Raw genomic sequence first — 24,512 nt, forward strand, 5'->3', positions numbered from 1 at the left:
CTGGTCTGCTCTGGATTTTCATTGCCTTAACCCATTTGTCATTTACTTACGTGTGGATCGCATCAGACTATTTATTGCTTAAAAGTCGGATTGCCCAGACCCATTTAATTTGAAGCACTACATATTGGTGGGTGTGACGTTTACACAAACGCTCATGCTAGGGAAATCATATTTTTGTACCGAAAAATGTTTGTTTGGTTATTTTTTAGTAAGGTGCTGCAAAATGTTATTTACCTTATTTAGGGAGACCAAATTATTGTACTGAAAATATTTGCATTATCTCTTTAATATGCGAGACCTACTTCTATTGATTGGATATGTAACTATATTAAAGAGGTTACATAATATAGCCTCCCTATCATTGTGTACCACTAGCTACTTAGTACAATAGTATAATAGTATTTCTCTTCACTTGTAAGTGAGATGTCTTAGATTGATTCTCGCTAACAGCAAATTTGAATCACATTATTGTTAACCCATTATAAAGCTAAGGCTAAGCCTACCCCCTTAACGTAGATAATATTTTTTGCTCAAACAAAACAGAAAATAAAAATAAAAAATAAAAATAAACAGTGTACTGCCTACTACTTAGTACAATAGTCTATTAATAATATTCTTCTTCACTTGTAAGTGAGGTTTTAGGTTGATTCTCGACAAAGGCAAATTTGAATCACATTATCGTTAATCCATTGTAAGGCCTAACCTACTTCCTACCCTCTTAATGTCGATAATGTTGTTTGTTAAAAAATAAATAAATAAATAAAAAACATTGTGTACCCCTCTATAGAAGAGGAAGCGTCTACCAATACTATTGGAGACATTTATAATATTGTACAAATAAATATGATCTTTATGATAGAGTAATGTTAAAAAGACCGCATCATTTTTCAATTAAAGTCGAGAAACAAAGAAAACAACTAATTCGCTCTTAGTCTGTAGTACTGCCTTCCTAATGTTAAAATACGTCCCAAGTTCAAATCCCCCTCTCCATGTCGATTCCGAAAATGAGAAATGGAACCAAAATTCAAATGAGTGCTTCATCATTGCCAAGGTGGTCTTTGGACAGAAATGCAAAGGAAACTGCAAGGTAAAAGCATAAAGCATAATTTATATTTGATTCCACAGCTGAAAGATGTTATGTACATGTTAGTTGACACTACAAATTGATTGTTTCTCTTCCTAATACAATTTCTGTACTTCCACCATTTCTATACAGAAGATTGTAGTAAATGCCACCTTTTGGAATGTATGTATGTCACTAACCTTCAAACTACAGGAGCACAAAGCAACATATTCTTCCCTAACCAGACCACAACCTTACATTCGCCTTTCATCTACTATTTGGTCACCGTGCATTTTGCGCGTCCTAAAATGTACACAGCTTCATTTAACTCTTGTCACGGTGCCAAAGGAGGAGTCGTTGAGTCATCCGGAAGCTTTCCTCTTTATATCTCTGCAACTGAAGTCATCAACTCAATCAAAACACGAGCGATTTGATTCCTGAGTTATTTGATATTCAATACAAAATATGAAAAGGAAAACTACAGAGCTATACAGCATTACTCAAATTACAAATCCATGTTTCAGGCTTTCAGCACATCAAATGATTTTTCTCATCTTACCTCTGAAGATTGTAAGGTGGTGGATCGTCTGCAAAAGCAACTTTATGCACAGGCCGACACCCCCTGCCAAGCCCCCCTTACTGCCAAACTCCTCAGGTAACTGAAAGCATATGCGACACAAAGTTCGGCCTTTCAGATTTATGGCATCCATTTCAGAGATCAGCACAGGAAGCTAGTGCTCCAGGAGCCTTCTGGCAGACAAAAGAGCAAGAATTGCACTATTGGAAAAATAAAGAATGCCAAAAAGCTCCAATGACGCAAACATAGGATTCAGAACGAACAATCGATAGCTAGATGTCTCTCCTTCCAATAACCCCAGCAGGACCATGCTTCTTCTGTATGCCATATTGCCAGGCATCTCTAGATTTATCACCTGATTGATCAAAGTCGTCCAAGGAATTCTCAAATGGAGGTTTCATAGGCCGGTAACTTCCGTTCCTAGAAAGTACTGATGGACCCAACTTCTCATCATCTTCTGCTGGTGTTCCTGACCTGGTTTCCATGTGCATGTCCATTGATCTATGCCTTGGTCCAGCAGACCTGAAACCCCTCATATTAGAAGGCTTTCCTGGTAATTGAGCATAAGAAGGTACCCTTGGTACCCGAAATTCTTTGGGAAGAGTCTCTATGTCCATAAAACAGTTCCTGGCTTTGGCATCAGTAATCAATGCAGCCCAGTCGTCACACTGCATTAAGGCACTTGCATTCCCCATGACCTGTTAAAAGATTCATACTGAAATTAGAAATGCAAACTATGTGCAGGTAGATGGTGCAAACTTGTGTGTAATTACTATAAAAAAATGATAAAATAGTAGAAATCCATACCCAAAGAGCCCTTCTTGCACGAGTAAGAGCTACATTCATACGGCGGATGTCTGCAACAAAACCAACACCATGAGTTGAAGCACGCACACAGGACATGATAATCACATCACGCTCTTGGCCTTGGAAAGCATCTACGGTGTTAATATATATATCCTTCCCTTCTTCTGAATTTAAAATATCCTCAAACTCACGTTGGAGGCATTTGAGTTGCAGTTTATATGGTGTGATTATGCCAACAGAAACTTTCCCCAACCCCAACGCTTTCAAGGACTTCTGAAGATGCTCATACAAACGAACACAAAACTGAGCTTCGTGTATGTTCTGATAAGAGACAGATCCCCCTCTGTGGGATTCCCGCCCATGGGAAATGTCAAAAAATACGTAAGGTCTAAGTAAAGGGTCCTTGTGGTAGGTTTCATCGGGTAAATTAGCAACACTTTCACTGTCAGTAAGGCGTCCTTGGTAGAAGTACTTTGAAGGAAAATCACGTATTTGAGGGTGCATCCTATACTGCACAGACAACAACATTGTTGGACATTTTGCTTGTTGGAATCTTTCGAACAGACTTCTACTGTATAACAAGGTTCCAGCAGCCTTGCTAATAACTGTGGCAGGAAGCTGCTGAGGATCCCCAACAAGAACACATCGTGCAGCACCAAGAGAAAGGGGCGGAAGAACTCCCACTTCACTGGCTTGGGCTGCCTCATCAATCACAACCATATCAAACCCATGAGAAAGACGCGAAAACAGCTTGCGACCACTGCTTGAGACAGTAGTGAAAACAATCTCAGCCTCATTGGCAAAACTAGCCTCAAGATTAGCTCGAGCTTCTTCCAAGTTGAAATTGCCACCAGCACGAAACTTGCTATCTAAAATAAACAGGCGAGACAGCTCGACTAGAGTTTTATCCCTGCTTTCAACCACAGCAGCAAGATTCTGCAGCAATTCATCTCGACTCTGGTCCCGAGCCACCAAAACATCAGGATCAACACCAACCGATCCTTGTGAACGGACAGCAGCAGCTGCAACAGTGAGTTCTCTTTGAAGATGCGATATCTGCACAGACAACTGCGCTTCACGAAGTCTCAACTGATGCATCCACCCTAAAACTTCCTCACGATTCTTGACCAGAAGCTGTTCAGTTCTCCGCTCAACAGATACTGCCTGGGCAGCACGTGTCTGTGAGTCAACACCTACTCGGGCTACATCAGGCCGATAAACTTTCATCTCACCATCAATGAATCCCCGGTCAAGAACACGGGCAAGAAGCTCATCAGTTGCAGCATTAGAAGGGGCGCAAACTAACATTCTAGGCTTTGGACAGAGCTTGGGTAGTGTTCTAAGGAGATTCTGGTCCATGTTCTGAAGAACCTCATCTATTGATCCCATAGCAACATTATCAACGCTCTCACTATTTTGCTTATAGCTTTCAGGTGCTAGTTTCTTAAGCAAAGAAGTGTAGTACTGCTGATACTGAACCAGATGGATGACGTTTAGCATTCCCCAGACTGTGTGTGTCTTACCAGTTCCAGGAGGTCCTTGAACAAGTGTAAAAGGCCATGGATCTTGCCTCTTTCCACCACTTGTACCAGCAGCTGTGTGCATTGCAGCCCATTGGATTGCTGATAGCTGGGGTCCATTAAAGGTCCTATGCAAATGATCAACGAAATTCGGTGTGAAGCATTCCGGCATAGCAGGGGACTGCTGCTCGTATTTTGGAAAGTGTTCAGGACTGGGCCGAAGAATTGCTGCTTGCATCTGTTAAATTGTTCACTCAAATTATTATTTGCACAAAAAACCAGAATATATAGTCATTGCTGATGCAAAAATTTGTCACCTGCATATTTAGACGACGAAATGCATGCAGTGCAACATACTCTCGCTGGGTGGTTGCTAGAGAACCAAGAACAGTTAAATACCAAATTCCTTTAGGCTGTAGCTTTCTTAGAACATGATCATCATCAACCAAGCTGGAAAAGTAATATCAAAAGGAAGGAGAGAAAGGAAAAAAATGTAAGCATATTTGCTACAAAAATACAAAAGGAAATCAAACTAATAATCCAAAATCATAGAAAAACAAATAGACTACCTATTAGAATCATCCCCAACATAAAAATGAAGGATCGCTCCTGGGGGATCACGAGTATCGATGGGCACATGTCGCCGGACAGTACCAGCCACACGCCCAGTGATTTCAGGCTCCTCGTCACCCTCAGCTGAAGAATTGTTCCTTTTGGATCTGACTGCTTGACATAAAAAGAGTAGATGTAAGTAACATATCAAAAGAACTAATATCGAATGCAATAATTTGACAGAAATGTATTCACATATCAGACCTGATCCAGGCCGGGGAGTTGAAAGAATTGCAACATCACCCTCCTTAAATGTCCACTTGCATTCACTTACTGGAAGGACTATTACATCATACCACCCTATGCCACAAAAAGTTACACCTCAGTCGGTTGGCAGAACCACGAAAAAACACAGGTACTAGAGGCTATACTGGCCAAAACCCTAAACACATGGTTAGACTGTTTTATTTTCATTTTTTTTTCTTCTACAATTTGTACCCAGATGTTTCACGAAAGTAGGTGGAAGCAAACTGAACAATGTACCTCTTTCTCTCCTTTCAATGCTTCTTACACGAACAGTTATATGAGCATCTCTAGAAACACCCTCAGTTAATTCCTCCCAGGTGCTGTAAAGCTGTGCCCGGCATTCCTCAAACAGAAGTGGTTCAAATACTCTAACATACTCCTCAACAGATTCAAACTTTTCAGTAACGCATTGGAGGTCAGCCTCCCCTGGTGCACAAAAAATATAAATTCAGTGGAAAGAAAAATGATTTTGAGGGGGGAGACAAAAGTTAAACGAAAAGGGATAAAAGACCAATATATATTTTCCAGGCTATGAGAACACATCACATAAAAAACAAATGACAGTATAAGAACCATTAACATGTACCCTAGTTGCAGCCTACCAACCAAAGAGAACTTCCACGTAAACTGGAAGTTGTACAAGCTTTCGGCAAATGTAAGCTTTAGAAAATAAATAAACAAATAATCGCTGAAGTATTACCAAAAAAAAATTACAGATTACAGTTGAAACTTCTAGACCTACAATAACCGGGTAAAATTGCATTGGAAAAGTAAACTTGAAGTTGTTCTTTGTACTAGCAGTAGATTTAAATACTGTATCTTGGCTGAATAACAATGAATTTAGTATGAAGAATATTCTCGCAATATGCCCTCCTGATAATTGCACACCCACCACATGAAGCTATAGAGATCCTCTCCACTGTTTATGGGCCTGAGCAATACAATATCAACTTTTACTACTTAAAAGCTATAGGGAATCACAGTTTACCAAATTCCATGTTTAATAGAAAATAAAAACCAAAATATTGCCTGCAGAAATATATCAAAGCATGTAAAACTTCAATTGAAGCATTTACCCCCTCCACCAAACAAAAGAGATAAAAAATAGAAGGAACATTACACTATGAGAGCATTTGCACACAAGAGATGGTGATAAGAATTACAAAGTGAAATTGAGAAAATCAATGAAATATGTTAACTTGGAATCTCGATTTCACGCTATAATTGTCATCACCTTCCAATCTTTTGTGTGCTATGAGTCTCATAATGTAACAATTGGGGGGCATGGATCACTGACATAAGAAAATCAGGAAAGCTGTCAACACACATGGCCCAAAGTTCCAAAGAAAAAAAATAGGATACATATTACAACTATTCAACAGTAATGAACATAAACAGAAAAACCCACATTACATTATACCTGGGTGATGCCAAATCTTCTCGTTAGTGACCTCCCGTATAAGACGCTCAACTGATGTGTCTTGGTATGTGTTACTGATTGTCGTTTGCTTCTTGGCGGGAAGAAGTTTCTTGTTTCCAGATTTGGAATCCATGGAGCTTTGAGTGATCAAAGCTGGCTTCCTATTAGCAACCTGTGAATTCTTCAGTTGCCTTGTATCCGTGGGCTGCTTCCATGAACTCTGTCTTGGAATTAGTGGTAAGACCTCCGCAGAAGGATCATTGTCACCATTTTGCCTTCTCGTCCTAGATAGGGATCCATAATTAACATCCCCATTAGATTCAAACTTAGAATCACTGGACTCTGCAGCAGTCCCTCCTTCATTACATAAAACATCAACTTGTTTCTGGTCCTTAATCATCAACTGTGACTGCTTTTCCACATTGCGATCTGCAGGCGCAGTAATGGTACGAACCTCCTTCAAAGTGCGAGTTGTAACGGGTGTGGGAAAGTTCTGTCTTCTTGGTGTTGAACTTTTGACAGTGCCAGCTTGCTTAACATCATCCAAATTAAGGAACATTGTCTGTCTGTTTCGTTTCTTTCCCAGCTTTGCTTCATTCTGCTGGTTAATCTTCCTCTTCATTGGATTATTTGCACACTTGAGTGCATGGGTTGCTTCAATGCCTTTAACTTTGTCTTGTTTCAAAACCAAGCCAGGCTCGTCCTGACAATCCATGGATGCCTGACCTTTAACATTGCCGTCTGAGTTGCGGCTACTGTTACTATTCTGATCATTATCTACTCCTAAAGATGTACGACTGCTATTCTCATCCTTGAGACCTTCTGAAGTTTTAATATCGCAAGAACTACTATCTGGAGCAACACCAGAAACACGTCCAACAATCCCTCCCGATTTTCCTTGTACTTGTAAAGTGGTACCCTGTTCATGCAAACTGCCACTTCCACCTGCTTCAGCAGATCCCTCAGCATCATCAGACCACTCTCCTTCTTCTCTTTCCACAGATGGAGCATTTTCGGAAGCAGAAGCTAAAGATGGTACAGGTTTCATGTCCTCATCGTTACTTGATTCAGATACTAATGTATTTCTGGGATTATTATCTCTTGACTTCTCATCAGCATCACCTTCAGAGCCGTGAGCGTATTTAGGCCGAACAAAAGGTTGAAAACCTGACACAGACGATGCATGTGAAAAAGCATGATTATTAACAATTCTTGGTGCAACGGCTGCTACTGCAAGCACTTCAGTAGTGTTGGGATTTGTAGAAGGAAGTGCCTTTTGCGGCTGGAAGCTGAGGGCACTATCACTCTCTTCATTATCCTCGGCAGGGGTTTCATTGAGATCAAATAACAACTTTCCTCGAGAACCCATCTCATATGTAAATACATACAAACTAAACCGTATTTCCAAGAAGGTTGTACTAGACGATTTTGTGATTCCCTTCTACGAAAAAAATTCAAACGAAATGCAATCAGTTAGGCAACACGAAAACACCACAGGATAAACACGTGCATTAAATGGAACCCAATAGATATCAAAAGATTAATCAAACTGAGTTTTAAAAGTCAAGTGACTCATACAAGCCAAATTAAGGAAAGCAATCAATCAACAACGGTATAAGAAGCGACCCAGTAACAAAAAAAAAATAGTAACCAAACCACAAGACACACATATACACAACACACGCAGCATGCTCAAATTAACATTTATCCGAAACGATTACAAGAAAATGAAATAAAATCATATTAACACATAAATTGCACAAATTTATTTGTAATTCAAAATGCATAAATTGCTTTTCCAAACAGCACTTATAGTCAAATAAGCATATATTACAGATTTACAACCTAGCAGAATAAGCATACACGAAACCCTAACAATAACTAGAAAGAAAAAAACCCAAATCTAAAAACCCAGTTCTTGATCCAATTAAATTCAAAATTGCCTACTCAGATTGAAATCCCAATCCCAACCAGCAGACCTAGCATTTCGTTTCTAGGGTTTCATCATCAACAACCAAAGACTCCAAAATCCCAACACAAATCCCCAAATCCCCCTCCCACCCAAACAGATCCACAATTTGTTCACCAAAATGTTCTTGCATTCATCTAATTACTCCCACCTAAACATTCAGTCCTTAATCCAATCCCATTATTCATGCTACTGGTCTTCCGCATCAACCAAAATAAAATTCGAAAAAATTAAAATTTAAAATATATTGGACAGAATTTTTACCTCTTTTAAGAGCTTTCGTGTCGTGTATTTATCAGATGGAAAAAAAAATTATTTAATTTAACCAAATTTAAATAAATTTGGGAGACGGAGGAGGGCTCTCTGTAGTCTGTAGGGTAAGGGTTTGCGAGAGAGCCAGCTTAGCTAGAGAGAGAAAGACATCTCTTGGAAGAGGAGAGAGAGAGAGAGCGTGATATGTGAGAATACAAGGCGTGGTGACGGGTTTATATAGGAAATATCAAAGCCTTCGCGGCCGGGCTTTTCTCCCGATCACCGTTATTTTATTCCCGGCAAATTTTATTTTCCTACCCATTATTTTAGTTTATTATCGTTTCGTGAAATTCCCAAATCGCCCTCCCTTCTTTCTGCTAATTTGACAAGGATTGGCTTCCCAAACGAGGGTAAATTTGGGATTTTGCTAGCGGTGGATTACGGTAGTCGAAGGGTATACTTGCGTGTAAATACTCACACCTAAGTATCTTACACTCAAAAGACATCTCTTGGATTCGAACCTTGGGCCCACTAATATGACACGTTGACGAACGGGATTTCTGATCCATCAATTGGATCCTAATTTGGATTTTTGTGCAGTTTTTTAAATTTTATTTTCAATACTTGCGGATGGAACAGGTGTAATATTTTTGAAATGGTGAGGGTAGGAAAGTCATTCGGACGATGGAGGGAGTACAATCTCACGTGCTTTTAAAGCGGAGTGAGGCATCGAGTGTGAAACACGCTTAACCAAGACGCGTGGGGATGCAGTCCCTAATTTTAGAAAAAGAAAAGCACCTCTCGTATTCCTCGCTTGTTGGTAAATTACTTAAAGTTGACTAGTGTACAATGCCGTGAATCAGGACAAGAGGCCAAAGCCAAAAAAATTTAATTATTTATTTTTTTGGGAGAAATTTTTTGAATTAATTATAGAAAATAAGAAATTGTGAGCAAAAAATCTAAATTTGGAGAAAAATTACTGAGTAAAAAGACTATTATAGCCTTACATTCCATGATGGCATTTGTTGAGGGTGGTTGGATATTCATCTATATTTGTAATGACCAAAACTTCTGTATATGTTCATTGAAATCTTAATGCAGGCTAGAACAAGTATTATCAAAGTTGTTGTTAGATGAGCCATGTAAATGCATGTTGACTTTCAATAGAAAAAAAATTGGATCGTTTACTTTTTAGGTTACAAAATTTTATTGATTTCAATTGAATTCAAAGTTGGTGGGTGATTTCTTTATTATTGATATATTGGTGTTAATGACATGTTAACATATACATATAATGAGAATTTAGAGAATATATTGAGGAGGTGGAGTGTCATGTTTTCTCTCTCTTTTGCGTTGACCTCCTATCATGATCCGAGAAGGAATTCCTATTTCGAGCTTTGTCATCCTAGTCGGTAATGACATCGGCTATATCGAAGTATTTCACTAGGGAGGCACAGTCATATTTATATTATTCAGCTTCTATGAGAGAAGCAAGTGAATGTAGAGGCCTTGCTTCAAAGCCATTGTAGCAAGCTTGTCATCTAGTCTCTCACTTCAACTAGTTTCACACGAAAATGATGTAGGTAATTTTTGAGACTTTCACTCTTTGATTGAGACTCCATGTTAAATATGGCCTCGTGGTGCTTGTGACATTGCGATAAATGGAGAATGTATTTGCAATGATGCCAGTAATTTCGAAGTTGTCGATTAAGCGGGTTGGCAACTCCGAGAATCACCTCATAGCATGTCCTTCTAGAGTGGATAGGAACATCTTGCACATCCAAGTGTTGTTGTTGCTATACAAGGTTTTAATGTTTTGATAGAGCATGATGTGATAATCTAGATTGGAGTCCCCAAGGAAGTAGTTTAAACCTGGGTTGAGTGAACTTCTCAAGAGGAAGCACAAGTTTGATGGTTAAAGAAAGAAGGCCTCTGACCTTGGTGACAACCTCACTAGAGAGGAAATTTTGAGCGTCTCTCAGAGCATCCCTAAGTTTACGGTAATTCAAGGCTCTTCAGATGACTTTGGATCGTCAAAGTAAAGATGCCTTGGCTCCATACGGAAGGCTTTTGCAGTGTCCAAGGAATTGAAGTTGCGCTAAACTTGGATTCCGCCTGTAGTGGTGTGACTGATAGTCCGACCATCATGTTCTTCCAAAAGTTGGATCAACAATGTTCGCTAGGGACAAAACCAGGCATTGTCACAATCGGATGTCTTTCCATAGTGATGGGATTCAGATTTCCAAATCCTAAGATTTGGACTTGGGTTTGCATAGTAGTTCCGCGAGCATTCTTTAGGGCTTTCATATGCCTTTCAAAGTTGATGAAGCTCATAAGGTTCTTAGTTTGAGAAGCCTTTGAAATTTTCTAGAGATCGTTGACAAAAGCACTGATCTTCAACAGGGTTTCCTATATCTGGTCGATGGTGAAGAGAGCTCTGCCAACATGAGCACCATTGTTTCTCGAAACGACAAAGGTGTCTGGGAGTTGATTGCTTCCACCTTGAATGTTGGTGTCAGGATTCATAAAGCTATCATCTGCAGACATAGTGTGATAGAGTGACTTGGTTGTTAAAATATAAGTTCACTTTCAATTACAACACCAATTGTTGAAACCAAAATCACGCATCGTTGTGGATGGGCCACTTGTAAAAAAGAAAACAATCGTGCTTAACCTTGAGTATTGGGCAAAAGCTCTCTGACGATCAAGTTTGTAAACAATATTAAGATTCAAGTAGTGGACAAGAGAATAAGCAAAGTATGCACTATGCGAGAATTGTGTTACCAGATATTTGCCTTAGATGAAGGTATTTATAATAGTCGAGAGAGAGTTTTTTTAGGATAATGAATATGTATTTTAACAAACGATATTATCTATACTAAGGGGAAGGGGTTGGGCTTAGCATCACAGTGGGTTAGCAATAATGTGGTTCAAATTCGGCTTTGGCGAGAATCAAACCTAAGACCTCTCACTTACAAGTGAAAGAGGAATACCACTAAACCATATTATTAAGTGGCAACAAATCCGTATTAAACATAGAGAATCTAAGAGGATATATAGAGATAGATATTGCTTTCTCTTAGAAATGTGATTATTTGCGACACATGTCAATCCCTAGATTGTAGAAATTTTCAAGGATATAAGAAACTCGTCTGATCCCCAATCAGATCAAGTTTTCATGTATTGCGGAAACAAGAATGCTAAATCTCAGCGCAATTAGCAAACTTCGCCTACCTTTACGGAGTACAACAAGATGTGTTGGCATGACTTGTCCGTTTAAGCAGTTCAATCAGATTGGAGTTGTTGAGTCCATGATCGGACTTGTAAGGTATACGTGTTCCGATTCACCTTATTCCGACCCTAGAATATGATTCAACAACTGCCTTTACTCTGCCACCGTCGTTGTTGCAACCACCCTACTATATCTATTTTTGTCATTATATACAATTAGAACACTTTTACATCATAATTTACTTAACGCTTCTACACTACCTTTCATAATCACAATATTTTTAAAAAATAGTTTACCAAATACTCAATTATTTTATTTTAATAGCTCATTACCCCTTTCGTCTTGCTTCAGAAATAAGAAGTTTACCTCCCAGCGTCTCTCTCCCATGATATATGTGTAGAGATTACTTGAACGCTCCTTACTTTGGAGTGCTTGTATTTTGTCTGAAATCTTTGTACTTGGGACCGGTTTATCAGTGGAATCTTTAATTGGCTTATTAAAAAAAGGGAAATGGTCCAAATCCAATGCTGAGGCGTTTCTTTATTGACAAATTTATGCTTGCTGTCAAAGGCCCAAACCCCCCAACCTCCAAACTCCCAAAAGCCCTCAACTTGGAGCAACAATGGTGGTTTCGTGGAAGCCGTTGTTGCCGCTAATCGCAGTCTCAGCTCTGCTCGTCTACGAAGAGTGGGTCTCAACCCCCTCCTGCAAAACGACACTCACCCCTAATCTTCCCGAACCCATCCCGGAACACCACCACCCCGACGACCTCAAGGTCATGCTCGTCGCCGACCTCCTCCTCCTCGGCTCCGACTCCGGCTACTTCAACCTCCTCTTTCGAGACTACTACCTCTCCAAGTTCTTCACGGTAATTCCAACAAACCCAATTCCCGATTTTGCCGCAACCCACCTCCTTTTTTACATCTGAATCCAATCAATTTGTATCCAAGCAGAAATCTTACCACACTCTGAAGCCCGATATGCTGCTGGTTTTGGGCGATATCTCGGCGCGGGGTCACAATTTGCCGAAACCCAAGTACGTTTCGGTGATCCACCAGTTCCACAGGGTACTGGGTCCGTTTCTGGGGCTGCCGCTCCACGTTGTGCTTGGAGACCGGGATATCGGAGAATGCGATGAGCTGAGTGCGGAGTCGGTGAGTTGGGTTTCGAGGAGGTTGCCGGGTCTGGACTCCGCCGGCTGCGGAGCTTTCGAAATCGGAAATGTGAGCTTTGTGTCGCTTAGTGCGGTGGCGTTGCTTTGTGGGAACAATGAGCTGAGGTTCAGTGTGGAGAAGGTGGTGGAGAGAGAAAGCATGGATTTTCAGATGGAGAGGGAGAGAGTGAATGAGGGAGGGGATGAAAACGACCGATTAGGAAAGAGGGTTTATCAGTTTGGGTGGAGAGAGAATGCTATGTTATCTGGGTCCGGTCCTGTGCTCTTGCTTCACTTCCCATTAAACCGGAATGTGAATGCCGCTAACAATGGTGGGAGTTCAAGCATATTGGATGGCAGGTGAGTGCAATCCATTTGTTTTTGTTTCGGTTTCGGTTTCGGTTTATGAGAGTTTAATAGGAATTAGTCGAACTTGGGTTTACGTTTGATCTCATAGAAGTTGTAGTCGAATCTGTAGCTATCGGTTTCTTGTTAAGCAATAGTCATTTTCGGTTTGAACACCTACGTGTATAAGCTATCGTCATTTTAATCCCCATTTCTGTGTGATGATAGTGATCGCCTTTGAATGAGCAATCTTGTTTTATTAACGATAGTTGATGCAAGCACACCTAGTTCAGCTGTGTTTTTTCCATTCCATCTCATAGAAATTTTTAGAAGTTCGTTGTTATACAAGCAGTCTAGTGTAGTAGCCATGGTATTTAATTTTAATCCCATTTCTGTATCTTATTGAGCATGATCACCTTGGGATAAGAAAATGTTGTTTAACTAGAGATAGTGAATACAATTAGACTTTGATTGAATGGATTCAATTGATGTTATATACAGAAAAAGGACTATTCATTGCCATGCTTGTGTCGTTTATTTTGTTTTGTTCTAGTTTTTAAAATGGATAGCAGTTTTACATAGTGCGTAATGTTTATTCTTTTTACTCCAGGGGGCCTGTTGGTACAGGGCCATACAAGTTGTCGCACAAGCTACCGCTAAATGCTACTGAGTATATCTTTCAAGCTCTCAAACCAAGGTGAGTTCATGTTCTTCCTTTGCTTCTTAATAATGCTGCCATGGCCTTCGTCTCACCCATTTATGTATATGTGTTTCATAAGTAAAACAGAAGAGTGATACTTTCATCGGAAGAATTCATGTGATATTGCGATTCTTGATTATTAGAACCATGACTTTCCATTTACCACAATCTGATAGACTGACAACATGTGTGTTCTTGACTCCTCTGAATGCCATAATTTATATGCGTATGGTTGTATTTGTGTTTTCTGGGTATTCTAATATCTCATATATCTTGGTTCAATATTATTAAGAATAACTCTTTACTCTGGTTGATATAAGATTTTTTATTTTTTACTTGTGATGAAGAAACAGTTATATTAAACAAGAAAGAACCAGAAACAAAACAGAAAAGGAAGCAACACCAAAACACTAAAAAACTACTAACGAACTAGGAGATAGCAGCTTTCCAATCTAGCCATGTTAAGGAAAAAGAGATTCCTTTGAACTCTGGGGAAACAGAAACCCAAATGGCTGATGAAAAACGGAGGCCATCTCAAAGCTCCACTAAACCAGTCCTCACGATGAGAGTGACAGTCCCTAGGAATTACCCAGCTTATGCCCATCTCCCTAACCAACTTCAGCCATGAACCCAAAACTACCGGGCAATGAAGAAAAATTTGATCAGCAGATTTTGTATCTGGTTGCTAAAATGCTGCGTGCCTAGAGTTGTTTGGTATCCCATTTTTCCTCCTCAAGAGCCCACCATTCCCTGTCCACACCAATATTTACCTCTCTCTCTATAGCTAATGAACTAAATGGTCTGTCTATTTTTGTGGCTTTGGAGAATATGGCAATTAGGTAGTGATTTCATTTTCTTGAAACTTTACACTGACCAAAAGCTTTCAAGATCTGTAGTTGCTTTTATGTCGTTCCATTCATCGACCATGGGTCCATTCACATACCAGAATTGGAAAACAAGGAAAGAATTTTATGGTCTTTTTTTAGTGAAGAAATATGGGGTTTTATTGTTAAAAGGGAAGTTTCCGTGCTGCTTCCTTGTTGGAACCTTTTATGATTTTCCATTGCTACAGTGGTGGGGTATGGTACAATATTTTTGCTTTGATGTTAAAGGGATAAGTTCTCCAAACCTCAGGAGTCACCTTTTTATATTTTGTTTCTGACGTTTGTTTCCTTCTTTCCCTAAAATATTCCTGGCGATGTGTCAATCAGAAGTTTCTTCACGATCCATTTGCATTTGAAATTACGGATTTAATATTTGCCTAATATTCCTCAACTTGACGCTTATTCCCTTCCCTTCTAGATGTCTGCATATGTCAGACTTGTGAGTCGCCCAAGTATGTTGGTGTAGTATAAATCCTACTGTAGACGTGTATGCCTAAAGTGTAAAAGTCAGCTGTAAGCTAATCATCTTTAATTCCTTGTTTGCAGGATTGTCTTCAGCGCTCACACCCAAGAATTCTATGATCACTTCCATCCAGATGGAACGCGCGAGGTGACTGTTCCGGCCATGACGTGGAATGCAAGGGACGATCCTGGATTTGTTGTTGCCATTTTCCGGGGGAACAAAGGAGCGGTAAGCGTCAGCTATTGCTCACTTGCGAGGGAATCTCACGTTCTTATTGCCTATGTATCTCTTCTGATTCTTTTGTTATCAACGATAATTTTCTCAACACCTACTCCGAGATGTTTAAGACAACGATGACCCGATGCGTGTACTAAAATCTGTGTTGTGCATTAGTTATCGTAAAATTTTGTGTGTACAATGCTGTATCGGTAAAGTCTATTGACCATATTTTGCTTTTTTTTTGGTACCCTTGGCTCTCACCATCCATTACTTGTTTGCTCTTGTAATCGAGACAGCGAAGCTGTTAATTGCTGCTACGTTCTATCTGCTGGACCAAAGGAAAAACAAGTAAAGTGCGGAACAGAGGTTATAGAAAAACTGGGAGAGATTAGAGAGAACTTAGGTAAATCGGATAAACGCTCCGCGGGCTATCGGCTCTAAAACACGAGGTCGGAAATTAGGGCTTTTTTGTTTTGCAGGTATCGTATGGCCCTCGATCCTTGAAAAAGTGTATTAGCAGAGTTTCCGCCACTCTCCAGCTTAGCCGAAAACATCGGTGGTACTACTACTACTGTTGTTATTATTAAAACCGTACATATTACTATTACTATTTATTTAAATTATATTTTATAAACTATATGACGTGATTGTTGATCATTCATGTATTACTATTAATGCTGGACTAGGCGATTTAGCAAAGCCTGAAGTAGCCCCTTTAACCAAGCCTATAAAAGTGACAGAGTTCATAAGTCAGGCATTCGGCCCAATTCTATAGGGCCAATAAAAATAAGCAAAACCAAGGCTTCTTTTTCAAACACGATGATAAACCATCTCAAAACTCATCATTATCTTCATCCGGCCCTTTTAGAGGTCCTCTTAAGATGTCAAGATAACTTCGACAAAATCTTGGAGATAACTACCGAGGCTATAAATATCGCAATAATATACACGAAAACTACCGAGGCTATAAATATCGCAATAATATACACGAAAATTATCTTAAAAATTCTTCAATCCAACGGCCTAGAACACATGAGTTGATGGTGGAAAAATGGGTCCAAGCACATAGGTGTGAATCTTGGTCTGGGACAAAGTTGTTGACATGTTAGTGAAAGATTGGAGTAGTGCCAACTGCCAAGTCAGCTTAAGTATTGTATGCTGCTATTTCTCTTTACTTCTCTCTCTCTCTCTCTGCTTCTTTCTTCATTTTCTTCTGCAATCTTTCTGCAGTTTTCTTAATATGGTATATTGTGATGCTTCCTACTTGCATTTTTTTTCTATGATATGTTCGTTGAAGTGCTGTTTCTCCGTCTTGTGGGATCTTCAATCGGAATTTTAGGTTTTGTCTTCAAGACGTCTCATTTGATGAATAAACTTAAACGAATCCATCACAAAAATTATAGCCAAAATTATAAATATCGATTTTGATCGTTGCAATTTAGGAACACATGACAACCGGAAAGAGCTCAAAGTCGGCTCTTCCGTATTTTAAGATTTGCATTCATAAATTCCTAGTGAATGAATACGGCACTGAAAATCAACCTAAATGTATCACACTACGATGTCAAGAGGGTGTTTTGCATCTCCTACGCCCAAGAAATAAGAACCTTCTTCAACCGCCATCAAACCTTCCTCATTTGCATGGCTCAAGTGCTCACAAGGGTTCAAATCAAATTCAATTTCAGCTCTTTCCCCAGCACTCAGTATCACACTTTTGAATCCAACCAACTGCTTCATTGGCCTTCCATTTTTGGGCTTTTTCTCACCCACAAAAAGCAGCACCGGATGCTTGCCTGCCATCTCCCCATGATTGTGAACCCTCACTCTGACCGATAACTTCTTTTTCTCGCAGAATTCTCCACCTAGGTCTTGGACTAACTGATACCGCCCAGAGTCCGATGACTTAGCCGTGGGACTAATTGATGATTCATTTAAGTAGAGCTTGTTTTGGGATGCTGCAGAGGAAAACTTATAAACATAGTTTGAGTAGCTGAGGCCATAACCAAAGTCAAAAACTTTTTTGCCTGTGTAGAATCTGTAAGTTCGACCAGGATAGCCTGTTTTCGGTTCACACCTCATTCTCATGTCTGTCATTGGCATTTTGACATAATCTTGTGTGTACCAAGCCATTGGCAATCTTCCACCTGCATAGCACGCATCAAACACGTCAAACATTTTATCGTTAAAACCTTCTCTACCTAACATGTTATGTTATCCGACTGTTAATCAAAGATTTGAATTGTCAATCAAACCAACTTTTACCTGGGTTGTGTTCACCAAAGATGATTTCAGCAAGGGCAATTCCACCAGCTTCACCTGGATATCCAGCCCACAAGATGCTTCCAATATTTTTGTTATGTTTAGCAAAAGAAATGTCAACTGGACCCCCACTAAGAATCACGAGAATAACAGGTTTCTTGGCAACTTTAGCCACACTCCTAATTAGCTCCTGCTGCTTCCCAGGCAATCCCAATTGCAATCTATCAAGTTCCTCTCTCTCTTGACTTTGGTCCAATCCCACAATCAAAACCACATAATCTGCTTCTTTTGCTGTTCCAGCAGCTTCATCAAAAGCAGCTTGGGGACACTCAACTGAATCACAACCCAGGTGATAATTTATGTTCTTAGCGTAGCCTTGAAGTGCTTCTAATGGGGTGATGGATTTGCATGGAGGACCATGGTAGTTTCCCAGAAGTGCTTCTAAAGCATTGGCATGGGGACCAATGACAGCAAGTGAAATGGCTTTTGCTTTTGGGAGTGGGAGAAGCCTGCCAGAGTTTTTCAAAAGCACTATTCCATCTTGAGCAGCTTCTAGGGCTAGAGCCTGGTGTAGTTGGGAGCACACTTGGTCTGGACCAAGGCTGCCATAGGGTTGGTTGAGTGGACTGCCATCAAACAGGCCTAGCCTCATCCTCACTGAGAAGAGGTTGTGGAGTGCTCTGTCTATTTTTGACACTTCAAGCTTTTTCTGCTCCACTGCTGATTTTGTGTGATCCTTCAAGTAGGATCCACAGTTCACATCCATGCCTGCAACGTTTGTATATAGTATATAATATATAATCATGTTAGAGCTAGCTTTTTTATGTTCCTTAGTTAAACTTGGACTAATCAGAAGCCAATTCTTTCAAATCTTTTTAAATCTTTTTTTTTTTTTTTTTTTAATCTTTACCCAATTTTATGTTCACTTCTTACTATCAAAAGGGAAATGATACTAGAAACATCTCAAAATAGAACCTGTTTTCAACTGGTTCTATACATATTTCTTTTTTGGTTGAAAAACGGGGCTAAAAGCAAGAGTCCAAATAAACTCACTCAATAATAAATCTAGATCAGCATAGCCCAAGTCGATCCTCATAAATAAAACTGACTGAACAAAGAGTATCAAAATAAAAATTACCTAAATCTAAATCAAGACCATAGGTCGCTAAACTGTCAACCACAAAATTCTTTTCTATATAGACATGCCGAAGTTTGCATTGCCAAAATCTTGAAAGTAAATCTCGGCAGGCCAAAATAAGGGGACCTAAAGGATGATTATCTATCTGTACATATTTCACATGCTATTAGAGGCTGTGTACCCAAAAAAGAATAAGTTCATTTTTACAACACTAATCAAAGTAGAGAAGCATGCTACAGACTAGAGCTATATAGCTTTTTGAAATATCTCAATCAAATTTGGACTAATTAGACTCCATAATTCAAGATTCCTTTCTTTTTCTGTTTAATCCTTGGCTCTATACAATATACATTATATACCAAATCTAAATACCTATTAATAAAATTATCTTCGTCAATTAAAAGAGGACGAAAAAATAATTTAATCTTCTATTACAAAATAAAATTATAAGTAGTAATGTAATTCTCTTTTTTTTCACACGTCTCCCTAACCTTTCTCTTTTACATATATATGTAATAAATTTTAAAATTTTTATATTTACACACACACAGTTTTTGGGCTTCATAAAATATCGTAAAGCAAAACTAAGAAAGTGGCCACTCTAAGTTGATAATGGATTGGAGGGACAGTTTCATTTTTGTTTTGACTTTTAGTAAAAGAAAAATTGAAAATCCCAAAAGGTCGATTTAAAGTGATTGGGGCCCATATGAGTTCATAAATGGGCCATGACAACTAGGCGCGGATGTTTTTATTTTATTCGAATAATAGTGTTAGTAAATTAAATGCTAGATTAGTTATCGACGGAGTTTAAACTCACACTGACATACAAAGGTATAACATATTTTCATCAATGTGGTAAAGGACCACTAATTAAATATTAGATTAGTCATTGACGGAGTTTGAACTCACACCATCATACAAAGATATAATACATTTTCATCAATATGGTAAAATGTCACTTGCAAACAGGAGGGGATTTTACAATTACCCAACAAAAAGCCAAAAAACAAAAGTGAGAAACATAGACACATGTCGTGTTACCCTAAACAAGATACAAGAAAAAAGAGGAAAAAACCAAAAAATGGATAATAAGATAGGAGATTGGTGCTATGGTGGTCCATACCTGCTTTGAGCACATCAACGACTGCATCCTCAGGCTTTTTAGCGTATCCTTGTACATCGTAGATGATGGAGACAGCATCGCAGTCCGACGTGATGTACCTGATCACTTCCCAGTTTAGCTCAATAAATCCTGATTTTTCTTTAATTAGCATTTCCTCCGTTCATTTATTAAATTAAGAACTCGAATCTTTGTAAATTTGGCAAAAACAACAGTACATTTTGTACCAAATTTCTGACCTCGTAATATTATGGGTGGTGCAATTTTAGCTACTAGTCAACTCAAACCTTAATGACTAGCACATAATTTGATACGTCGACAACTATAAACAACTGACTAAATCATACATGTCGACAACTATCTATGATTGGCTAATATATTAGCATATATTTCCTGACGATATTTGATGGAAAAAGTAAAACAAAAAAAGACAAAAGATTAAAGTTAAAGGAAAAGGGTGAAGAAAAATGGAGTTTGGTGATAGTGAAGTACCCATGAAAGTCCCATTGTCCTCTTGCAACCTTGGTTAGGAGATTGTGATCTGCACAGCTTGGAACCCCATTGATGCGGTTATAGGCACACATTAAGCCACTTGCTTGGCCTTCCTGCACGCATTTTTGGAACGGAGGCTCGTATGTGTCTGCTAGGTCTTGCTGTGTCACCTGCACAACACATGCAACAAATACATAAAGTTATACTAGTGTTAAAATCTAATAAAAGTACAATAAAAAATACACATTTACAAGTTAATTACATATAATTTCATTAATTTTTATTTTATTTTTCGATTTAAATCAAGGTCCTAAAAAACACTAGACGCTAGTCGGACGGGAAGATGGAGCCCAGTGCCTAGGCAGCTAAACGGATTTAAGTAAATTTATCATATATTGTATAAATAAGTGTTTATTTATACTTAAAAAAACACATAATTATATTGGTTATACATAAATTACAAAAATAAAAAGAGATATATATTATAATGTGTTTTTTTTAGTACATCGATATTTTTACACTAAAGAGAGAGGGAGTTCAGCTAAGCCGTATAATAGGAAGAGAAGAGAATAAAAGAGAAGAGAATGCATGAAGAAAAGATAAGTGGAAATTATTATTATTATTTTTTTTGGTTATTATTTTATCCAAGAAGAGGAGAATACCAAGATGTGGAAAATTCAGGCCGACCACTCACGGCACGGGAACATGAGGAAAATTCATTGAAACGAATTATTTACCGACAAATTCAAAATTTTTAATTTTTTTTATATTATCAGAACAAATATATAGATCTATGGCACACCAATCAAGCAGAGGAATCTTGAATAAAGTCACAGAGGGACTGAAAACCTAAAAGAACACAAAATAAAAAATAAAAAACGTTTTAAGTACCAAGTTCCAAATACTTTTAGATAAAAAGAGAATAAATATTTTCGATAATTAATTGACCAATAGATGAAAAAATAAATAAAGAGAAGAACTCACACGAGCGTCGAAGCCAAATCGAGTGATATTGTTCCAATTGTCCAAATCGTAAGCTGTGAAATGCTTGCAGCAAGCTGAAGCTTGAAGACGTCCACCGGCACCAAGCTTATGCTTCCCGCCATAGAAGGAATCACCTTGAACCCCTCTCACATACGACACGGCGTATCTCCCCGTGACCGTTGGATCTTCGCCAGGGGTCTCTTGCCCTCTCCCCCATCTCGGGTCCCTGAAGATGTTGATATTAGGTGCCCAAAATGTCATCCCTGTTGCTTGTCCGGCATTGTACACTGCTCGAGCTTCAGTCCCAATCGCCTGAAAATGAAGGGGAAAGAAGCGCATTCTATTTATTTTCAATGTTTTTGAACAAGAGCACAAAAATTAGGACTTGGGTTTGATCTGCATTAAAAAAAAAACGCATTGGGTTGTAATTATTTCGGCCAGAAAAAAGTAACTGATCGAAGCCGAGTTGGGTTTTTTGACTCGGTGAATCGGACTCACCTGGCCAATGCGGTACCAGAGATGGTCGTTGAAAGAAGCGGCGGTGAGGATGACTTGAGGGAAGCTCGTGGCGTTGTGAATGGTGGGGTAAAGTTTAATGCCTTTGCCGACGTCGGCGACGCCGTGTAAAGCCTCGGACCACCACTCGTAACTCGGGATACCGAGTCGGGGAATCGGAGGGGCCGAGTTAACGAGTTGGGAGATTTTCTCGTCCAATGTGAGGCGGGAGATGAGGTCCTGGACTCGTTGGTTGATGGGGAGAGTGGTTTTGCAAAAAGGGTAGGAGCTGGTGGAGGGTTGGGACGAGTCACAGGAATATGGAGGCTGAGTTGACTCGGTAGGGTGGAGGAGGAGGAGGGCGGTGGTGAAGAAGAAGATAAGGGCTGAGGGAGGAGGAGCGTGTGAATGGAGTTTCATTGTGAGTGGTTTGGTTAGATGCAGAAATGAACGCAGAAGGAATGAAAGAGAGGGAGAGTTTATAAGGGCAGCCGCTGGCTGGGCATGGACAAAAGGTCTCTTTCACTCATGACTGAACCGACTATTTTGGTTGAAAATACAGTGTTGATTTGAGATCAACCTCTAATCCAAAGTTTAATTCATTGCTTAAAATGTTCGTTTTTAAGTAAGTTTTCATTTAACAAAATATCCATTACGAATTTATTTTCTGGAAAATCATCTTTGTTTTGTGGTTTAAACTAAATTAAATTTTTTTTTAAAGTAACGAAGGATTATGTGAGATTAGTTTTTCGTCAATAGTAATTGTGTGTGAGACATCTATTCTTTGTCAAAGGAAAAATGACCATTGCATCCAAAAATCCCCTCCCTATCAAATTTTATTAATAAAAATGTACAAGCAGGGGAACTAAGCTAAAACCCACAAGCAAATAGTCAACGCAAATAGTAAGAAAATAAGACAAATCACATATTTGAGGAGAGACTGCAAATTGAGGGATAATAGACCACCAACGATAAACGTAAGTTGCAACACCATAAAAGGCTAGCAAGTCGGCGACCTGGTTGCCTTCCTAATAGATATGTGTATGAACAAAATTCATCTGACGAAGACACCATAAACAATTATTTCAATCTATCAGTAAAACCATGGAACTATAGATATAGCCTTATATAAGTAATGCAGAACCAAAGTGGAATTAGTTTCAATATAAGGTGTTTCCAATCACAAACCCAGTGACATGAATTGTCTCAATAAAAGCTAAAATTTTCGCTGCCACCTAACTCACAATTCTGACAAGAAAAAAAAAGGTCAAGGACTTAGGCCTCACTGGTACGAAAAATCCCTCCAAAACTCGCATAGAACAAGAGCTATCTATATTCACCTTAATCCACCCCAATTATGCCAGTGAACAAGAATAAAAGAAGGGACCGAAGCCAAAATCGGCAAAATACCTAGCAGCAAAAAAAGGGCAAAGAAGAAAAAGAAGGGTGCGAGCAGAAAACATATTGAAGATGATTCCCAAAAACAATCCATAAACAATTTGTAAATCGCTTGTGTATTAATTTTAGAATTTTTCTTTCTTTCTTTTGTATTTAGTTTTTGTTTGCATTTAAATGAACAATATTTTGAGGGAAAAAAAAAAAAATTAGGAGTTCATACACTTGTGCGACAGTCATGCAAAATCATTGCCCAAAAATCCTTAGGCAAAGGTCGAGAAGCAAATGTTTGCACAACCAAGATTGAAAAAGTGAAATTCCTCGTCCGATTTACGACTCATTCTCTCTCAAGTGTTCATAAGACCATGTACTATCTAGAAGGACAAAAAAAGAGACAAAGACTGAAAAAGACTCAGATATTCACTTGGGATTTTCTTGTAGGATTTCACTTAGCCCATCAAGGGCATTTTTGTAATTTCTCACTATCAGGGAACAAAATACAATTAATTTTGGGACAATATGTGACACTTAGACAAGATTTTTCCTGTAAAAATCATCTTTTTTTCTAGGATTCGAATGAAGTTTTCTATAATTAAAAAAAAAACAAAAAAAAAAAGAGATTAGCTTGGCATTCTTACAATGTCCAAAATGAATATTAATACCATTTTTCAAACAAATAGTAGTATTTTCTTAAAATACCATATTAAGGAGGACCTCATACTCATTATTAAAGTGGCCCAAGGCTCTTGCCAGATCCTTTAGAACCTCATTTCTATAGTTGAAGACATCAAATGGTTAGCTTCGAAACTTACCGATATCCGGTGGACGCATATTTTCATAGAGGTAAACTTTGTGGTGGATGCATTTGCTCATCAGACATTCACGTCCAAACTAACTATTTTTGGGAGTTCTGTACCCTTTATTTGCTAGGGCAGCCTTTGATTTGGACGATATAGGAATTGGTTATACCTGTGGTTTCTCTCTTTAATGAAGTTTTCTTTCTATTTAAAAAAAAAATTACAGAGCCCTCAAATTCTTAGAGACAACCTTAACTAAAGCTTGAATGTTTATTGCATACCTTTGATTTTGCATGAAGATAATCCTTCATTGTTGACCTGTTAAACAAATTATGAGCTACTTTTAAACACATTGGATTTAAAAGGCTCG

At 38.8% G+C, this 24,512-nt stretch overlaps 3 protein-coding genes across 5 annotated transcripts; 1 reads left to right on the top strand and 2 right to left on the bottom strand.

Moving 5' to 3' along the window:
* Window positions 1-821: 821 nt before the first annotated feature.
* Window positions 822-8,654, bottom strand: LOC137747495 (probable helicase MAGATAMA 3). 3 transcript variants are annotated; one of them, XM_068487627.1, is made up of 10 exons: window positions 8,479-8,654; window positions 6,246-7,686; window positions 5,063-5,251; window positions 4,784-4,879; window positions 4,537-4,690; window positions 4,285-4,417; window positions 2,448-4,205; window positions 1,623-2,338; window positions 1,264-1,459; window positions 822-1,080 (listed from the first exon to the last, which is right to left on the bottom strand). In XM_068487627.1, the coding sequence occupies exons 2-8, from the start codon at window positions 7,612-7,614 to the stop codon at window positions 1,913-1,915; spliced, it is 4,125 nt and encodes a 1,374-aa protein (XP_068343728.1). In that variant the 5' UTR covers window positions 7,615-7,686; window positions 8,479-8,654; the 3' UTR covers window positions 822-1,080; window positions 1,264-1,459; window positions 1,623-1,912. The 3 variants fall into 3 exon arrangements, with proteins under 3 accessions (XP_068343728.1, XP_068343736.1, XP_068343722.1); XM_068487635.1 differs by lacking the exon at window positions 822-1,080 and having other exon boundaries at window positions 1,089-1,459; window positions 6,246-7,683; XM_068487621.1 differs by lacking the exon at window positions 822-1,080 and having other exon boundaries at window positions 1,089-1,459.
* A 3,416-nt stretch (window positions 8,655-12,070) lies between these two features.
* LOC137713934 (uncharacterized) lies at window positions 12,071-15,709 on the top strand. The gene is made up of 4 exons (XM_068453298.1): window positions 12,071-12,566; window positions 12,652-13,211; window positions 13,807-13,893; window positions 15,327-15,709. The coding sequence occupies exons 1-4, from the start codon at window positions 12,321-12,323 to the stop codon at window positions 15,598-15,600; spliced, it is 1,167 nt and encodes a 388-aa protein (XP_068309399.1). The 5' UTR covers window positions 12,071-12,320; the 3' UTR covers window positions 15,601-15,709.
* A 1,150-nt stretch (window positions 15,710-16,859) lies between these two features.
* On the bottom strand, window positions 16,860-22,412 carry LOC137747525 (probable beta-D-xylosidase 7). Its single transcript, XM_068487658.1, has 6 exons — window positions 21,954-22,412; window positions 21,456-21,767; window positions 20,472-20,641; window positions 19,983-20,080; window positions 17,725-18,489; window positions 16,860-17,606 (listed from the first exon to the last, which is right to left on the bottom strand). Exons 1-6 carry the CDS (start codon window positions 22,368-22,370, stop codon window positions 17,014-17,016), a joined length of 2,355 nt encoding a protein of 784 aa, XP_068343759.1. The 5' UTR covers window positions 22,371-22,412; the 3' UTR covers window positions 16,860-17,013.
* Between the last annotated feature and the right edge of the window lie 2,100 nt (window positions 22,413-24,512).

Source organism: Pyrus communis, chromosome 1, assembly GCF_963583255.1.
Source record: "Pyrus communis chromosome 1, drPyrComm1.1, whole genome shotgun sequence".
Classification (NCBI taxonomy): domain Eukaryota; kingdom Viridiplantae; phylum Streptophyta; class Magnoliopsida; order Rosales; family Rosaceae; genus Pyrus; species Pyrus communis.